This window comes from Sinocyclocheilus grahami, unplaced genomic scaffold (assembly GCF_001515645.1).
Source record: "Sinocyclocheilus grahami isolate Dianchi unplaced genomic scaffold, SAMN03320097.WGS_v1.1 scaffold492.1, whole genome shotgun sequence".
Lineage (NCBI taxonomy): Eukaryota > Metazoa > Chordata > Actinopteri > Cypriniformes > Cyprinidae > Sinocyclocheilus > Sinocyclocheilus grahami.
Genome location: NW_015505671.1, coordinates 152,915 through 159,596, shown reverse-complemented (window position 1 = coordinate 159,596; position 6,682 = coordinate 152,915). Strand labels below are relative to the sequence as shown.

General features: G+C 44.2%; 1 protein-coding gene across 1 annotated transcript in view; it reads left to right on the top strand.

Annotated features, from left to right (window-relative positions):
* LOC107554145 (laminin subunit alpha-2-like) overlaps positions 1-6,682 on the top strand; it is a 268,279-nt gene that overhangs the window by 120,782 nt on the left and 140,815 nt on the right. Inside the window, 1 exon segment of the mRNA XM_016236572.1 lies at positions 1,142-1,231. Within this exon segment, the coding sequence (XP_016092058.1) occupies positions 1,142-1,231 (90 nt within the window).

Sequence of the window (6,682 nt, the reverse complement as noted above, 5' to 3'; positions counted from 1 at the left end):
TTATATCGAAATCCTCTGACATTCTTCTTTACAAATCCTTGTTTTGTACTTCTAATTCTTGACCATTGGTTTGTTTTGATCTCTCTGCTGTGCTTCCACGTTCGTCACTTCTTAGCAGCGCATGCGCAACGCCGACGTCCTACGTCATCCGCTGCTTCCATGGTGAAAACCAACGTTTGTTTACAGGATCAAAGGAAGCAAAGTTTCCTACTTTAGCAAAGGAAAACCAGTCTCCTCTTGGCTTATATCGAAATCCTCTGACATTCTTCTTTACAAATCCTCGTTTTGTACTTCTAATTCTTGACCATTGGTTTGTTTTGATCTCTCTGCTGTGCTTCCACGTTCGTCACTTCTTAGCAGCGCATGCGCAACGCCGACGTCCTACGTCATCCGCTGCTTCCATGTACAACAGTGAGCACAAGCTAGATTAAAGTGATCATTACGTTACTGGATTCGTCTGAAAGAAGAAAGTCATACACACCTAGGATGCTTCGGGAGTGAGTAAAACACAGCCTAATTTTCATTTGTGGGTGAACTAACCCTTTAAACAAGGCTTCATTTTGTGCAAGCCAAACATAATTTCATATTGTTTCTATTGATTTTGGCATGAAATGTGGCATTTCTTGACCGATTCGCTCAAATGTCATTTCAGTCTTGCCGGACAGTTGAAAAATCAATAGTTTGTCACGTGATAGTCAGGAGAAAAATTTCTCTCCTCTTTCCTTTAGACATGAGCAGTCAGAACATATGAAAGTGGGACAATGTTTGGTTTGGATGTGAATGCTGCACTCAAAGGCCGCTGCAGTAAAACCCAAGCCAATCTTGCGAGATGTGAAGTGTAGGAGTATGCATGCGTGTGTGTGTAGAAAGCCAGCACTGGATGCAGAAAGCACACGGTGAAGTGTAGCTCTCCCCGCTGGAGCTGGAGTTCCTCCCCCAGTGTGCTGGTCTGATTTAACCGCACTGATTTGCCCTGCAGCGTAACATTACTCAATAACACTCGGCTTTATTCAGAGAGGCAGAGGTGTGTGTGTGTGGCTTCATCAATAATCACTGCGTGTTGAACTTGTTTTCGACCTCTTCTTGAAAGCAGACACGGTTGCTGACCCTCGCTGCTGTTTGTGTGTGTTTGCGTTTGCAGCTCTTGGCGTACGGAGGCTCGCTCTCTTATGACACAGAGAGCAAAGACGACCCCATTCCCATCATCAGCGCTCCTGATGTCATCATAGAGGTACGTCTGCACAATCACAACAGGTTCACACTGAGTTTGATAGGATCGAGGCGAACGAATGGTTTCTTTGAACTCTGTGCTGTTGTGATTCATCATGAAACATGCAGGCGGACTCTCTCAACCTTTAGGCCTTGAAACTAAACTAAATGTTTCTCTCCAGCAATTTAATTGAAAACTGTTTTTTGAACTCATCCTACAGCTTTTACTTGACCTCTTCTGAATCTTGGTTCAAATATCTGCCGGTCAGAAGTTCATAAGCAGATTTTTTTGATTTTCTGTATGGTTGTCTTGCAGGCAGATTTGGCTGTGAAGAGACCAGTCAGAAAGTGATGCTGTGCCTTGACAATTTACTCATTCATTTAAATTATTATGTATAGAATTAGAATTAAAACGTATAAAAAGTCATAGTCGTTACAAACAAGCAAGCAAGCAAACAAACAAACAGATAAATAAATAAATAAATAAATAAATAAATAAATAAATAATGTCAAATTAAAATTGTGAACATTTATTTATCTGTTTGTTTGTTTGTAACCACTATGACTTTTTATACGTTTTAATTCTATTGGAGGTCTATTCCAGTCATGAGTTCTTTTAAAGGCAAATGATAACTGACTAAAAGTACTTTTTCTTTTGCTCTTGTGTTCCTTCCTCATATCTGATTTAGGCACTCCTTAATATGAAGCAAAATCAGAATCTTAACAACAACAACAATAAATCAGCAAATTGTATCATGTGTTACCAGCTTGAAAAAATAATACATAACTAAAATACCACAATAATGGAAACTATTTAGCTTTTTATCTAATTCATAAGAGCTTGCTTATAAATACATAGTTTCAACAGTCTCAAGATCAGACTTGCATGTTCGTGTACAAGTAGACATACAATATGTATATGCGGCAGAATCATAGCTTTCATGAATAACATCACAGCCTCTTAGGTTAAGCTGTTTCTAATGAACCTAAAATTGGCTAAATTGAATTTCATTCTATTAACCACTTTCTTCACCTTAAAAAGAAAGCTGAGAATCAATTGTTATTCCTAAATATTGAAATTAATTTCTGTCCTTGGACACGTACTTCTGCTTTAGCATGAAACTTTACCCTTTCTGTGAAAAAAAAGCATGCTTACAGTTTTCTTGACATACAGATGCAAACAGGATTTACTTAGCCATTGTGAGACCTCATCCAAGAATTTACTTATTAAAGTGAACATTAATAGGAGACTTTGGGATTGTCCCGAGGGTCACGGTAAACTTTGTGGGACAGAGTTGTAAAGTAGGGTTAAAGTGCTGATAACCTCAGAAAAGTTCTGCTGTCCTTGTGTTCTTTGGATCGCTGCTGCTGCAAGCAAGTACAGGAACTTGCTACTGCCAGTGCATATGGCGATACAGTGACATGAGTATTTAAGATAAACTGCTGCTGCACAAATAGCATATTAAAATAACCCGTAGCAGATCTATACAGGTGGAGCTGGGGAAGGTGTAGGGTTTCAGAGAAACTCTGAAAGCGCGCTGCAGGAATCTCTAGTGAATGCTAGCCAGCCATATAAATGCAAGGCAGTAAGCTCATTGGCTGCATATGCAGCATGAACCAATCAGCTTGTGCTAAGTCGTTTAACTCTCTGAATATCATCAGTTGTGTTAACACCCGTCAGAATGCGCCATCTAGAGTTTCATGACAGAACTACACTGAACAAAATTCTAAAAGCAACACTTTTGTTTTTGCCCCAATTTTTCATGAGCTGAACTCAAAGATCTAAGACTTTTTCTATGTGCACAAAAGGCCTATTTCTCTCAAATATTGTTCACAAATCTGTCTAAATCTGTGTCAGTGAGCACTTCTCCTTTGCCGAGATAATCCATCCACCTCACAGGTTGTCAGGGTTTGTTTTGGTTTGTTTTGGTGTTCATGTCTTTTGCTTTGTATTCATGCTCGTAGTTTAATTTCCTGGTTTGTCATGTGTTCCTTGCCCCACATGTGATCATGTCATGTGCTACCCTTGTCTGTGTGTTATGTTCTAATTGGTTCTTTGGTTCATGTGTCATGTTATCATTCGTTGTCTTAGTCATGTGTCCTGTCTCTCATTGGTTGATTCTTGTCATGTGACCCTTAGTGTTTGGTATAAGTAGCCCTCATGTTGCCATTGTCTCTGGTCGAGTATTGAAGTTGTAATCCGCTGTCAGTGAGTCTAGTCTGTTCATGCCTCGTCAAGTCTGTTCATGCCTTGTCAAGTCAAGTCTGTGTCTCTAGTCTTCATTTATCGTTTGGATGTTTGGATCACCTGTAAATAAACTGCACATGGGTTCTTCACTATGCTCGACTTCAGTGGACTGATTCACTACAGAATACTCGACCAGCACTATGAACCCAGCAGTTTCCGGTTTCCTCTGCCTGCGTCAGGGCGGCCGGGCTATAGAGGAGTATGTGGCCGATTTTTGTGAGGTATGTCACTTTGTGTATTTTAATGACGTGACCCTCAAAGACATTTTTCGTTTTGGTGTCGATGAACCCCTTTGTTCAAGTTTGCCAGGGGGAACTATTTGTTGGTCACTGGAAAGATATATTGACTTTGTTCTGTTGTTGGCTGGGTCACCTCTTACTGTGGGAATTGCGGATGATGAGCCCCGCAACTGTGCTGTACCCTCTGCACCAGAGCATACTCACGTCTTGTCTGGTGTTGTTCACGTCATGCCAGTTACTCCAAAGCCAGCTCACGTCATGCCTGCCAAGCCAAAGCCTGCTAACGTCATGTCTGCTACGCCAAAGCCTGCTAACATCATGCCTGCTACTCCAGGACCTGCTCACATCATGCCAGTTAAGTCGAAGTTTACTCATGTCATGTCTACTAAGTAAAAGCCTGATCACATCATGTCTGCCAAGCCAGAGTCTGCTAACGTCATGTCTGCTACTCCAGAGCCTGCTCAAGTCATGCTGTCCACTCAAGAGATTCTTTACAACATGGCTGCCATTCAAGAGCTTTGTTGCAAGATGGCCACCACTCAAGAGTCTCTTCGGAAAATGGCTGCCATTCTGCCTCATCACAAGATGGCCACCACGCCTGATTCCCCGGCCAAGATGGCCGCCACGCCTGAGCCTCATCGCAAGATGGCCGCCACGCCTGAGACTCATCGCAAGATGGCCGACACGCCTGAGCCTCACCATGTCACAGCTGTCACCAAAGTTTACCCTAATGATTTTTTTTGGGGGGGGGGGGGGGGGGGCGTAAGTCAGTATATTTTGTAAATAAAGTCATGATGAGATTACTTTCATGTTTCTGTACCCACATATCCAGAAAGTGCACCCTGGATGAATTAACTTCCAAAGTGAATTCTAACTCGTCCTCAAAATACATCGTCCTCTATACAACTGTCAGGGTTTGTTTTGGTGTTCATGTCTTTTCAGTGACCAACAAATAGTTCCCTCTGGCAAACTTGAATGAAGGGGTTCATCGACACCAAAACGAAAAATGTCTTTGAGGGTCACGTCATTAAAATCCACAAAGTGACATACCTCACAAAAATCAGCCACCTACTCCTCTATAGCCCGGCCGCCCTGACGCAGGCAGAGGAGACGTGAAACTGCTGGGTTTTATAGTGCGGGTTGAGTATTCTGTAATGGCGGTCGCCATTTTGAGCGTGTGGGCTGCACACTGCGCTCCAGAGGCCTCTCCTGTCCACAAGTCTGCTCCAGAGGCCTCTTCTGTCCATGAATCTGCCTCAGAGGCCTCTCCTGTCTATGAGTCTGCCCCAGGGGCCTCTCATTTCCACCAAAACAACCCAAAACAAACCCTGACATAAATCATTACAGAATACACGACCGTTAAAATGCACCCAGCAGTTGTTCGTCTCCTCCGCCTTCGTCAAGGTAATCAGGCTATTGAGGACTATGTTATTGAGTTTCTTGAACTTTCCAACCATGTGGATTTTAATGACGTGGCACTCAAATACATTTTTCCCCTAAGGATTTTTTTTGAGGGGGGCTATAGTACCCAAGCTCCCACATATGTGGAGCTTGGGCCAAGACTGAAAAGACTGATAGCTAGTGTGATGGACTTACCACTGATGTCGGTGAGAGCTGCAGGCATCCTGATGACGTCAGCGCTCTCAAGCCCCACCATCTTAGAGGTCCTCCCACCCTCTGCTGCCCTTTCTGTAATGGCGGTCAACATTTTGAGCATGTGGGCTACACACTGTGCTCCAGAGGCCTCTCCTGTCTACGAGTCTGCTCCAGAGGCCTCTTCTGTCCATGAATCTGCCTCAGAGGCCTCTCCTGTCTATGAGTCTGTCCCAGGGGCCTCTCATTTCCACCAATCCACTCCAGAACCTCCCGAGGCGGCGGCTTCCGCTTTGGAACTTTCTGCCTCTCTTGTCACGGCCAAGGAGGCCTTCCATGAGCTCTCTGCCTGTCCTGTCACGGCCATGGAGGCCATCCATGAACTCTCAGTCTGCTCTGTTGCAGCTGTAGAGACTGTTGTTAACCTCTCTATGTTCTGTGTTCCAGTCTCGCCTGCTCCGCCATGGCTGCCCACTCTGCCTGCTCAGCTTCATGGGCCTGGCCCTCCATCCCACCCCCTGGACCACCTCCAGTCCTCCACCCTCCTGGACATTTTGTTGTGTTGGTTGGGGTGGATGTCACATTAGGGCGTCAGGAGCCGCCCTTAGAGGGGGGGATATGTCAGGGTTTGTTTTGGGTTGTTTTGGTGTTCATGTCTTTTGCTTTGTATTCATGCTCTTAGTTTAATTTCCTGGTTTGTCATGTGTTCCTTGCCCCACACATGCTACCCTTGTCTGTGTGTTATGTTCTAATTGATTCTTTGGTTCATGTGTCATGTTATCATTCGTTGTCTTAGTCATGTGTCCTGTCTCTCATTGGTTGATTCTTGTCATGTGACCCTTAGTGTTTGGTATAAGTAGCCCTCATGTTGCCATTGTCTCTGGTCGAGTACTGAAGTTGTAACCTGCTGTCGGTGAGTCTATTCTGTTCATGCCTCGTCAAGTCTGTTCATGCCTCGTCAAGTCTGTTCATACCTCGTCAAGTCCAGTCTGTGTCTCTAGTCTTCATTTATCGTTGGGATGTTTGGATCACCTGTAAATAAACTGCACATGGGTTCTTCACTATGCTCGCCTTCAGTGGACTGATTCATTACACATGTGTGGCATGTCAAGATGCTGATTAGACAGCATGATTATTGCACAGGTGTGCCTTAGGCTGGCCACAACAAAAGGCCACTCTAAAATGTGCAGTTTTACTGTATTGGGGGGTCCGGGGAGGTCCGAAAGCCAGTCAGTATTTGGTGTGACCACCATTTGCCTCACGCAGTGCAACACATCTCCTTCGCATAGAGTTGATCAGGTTGTTGATTGTGGCCTGTGGAATGTTGGTCCACTCCTCTTCAATGGCTGTGCGAAGTTGCTGGATATTGGCAGGAACTGGAACACGCTGTCGT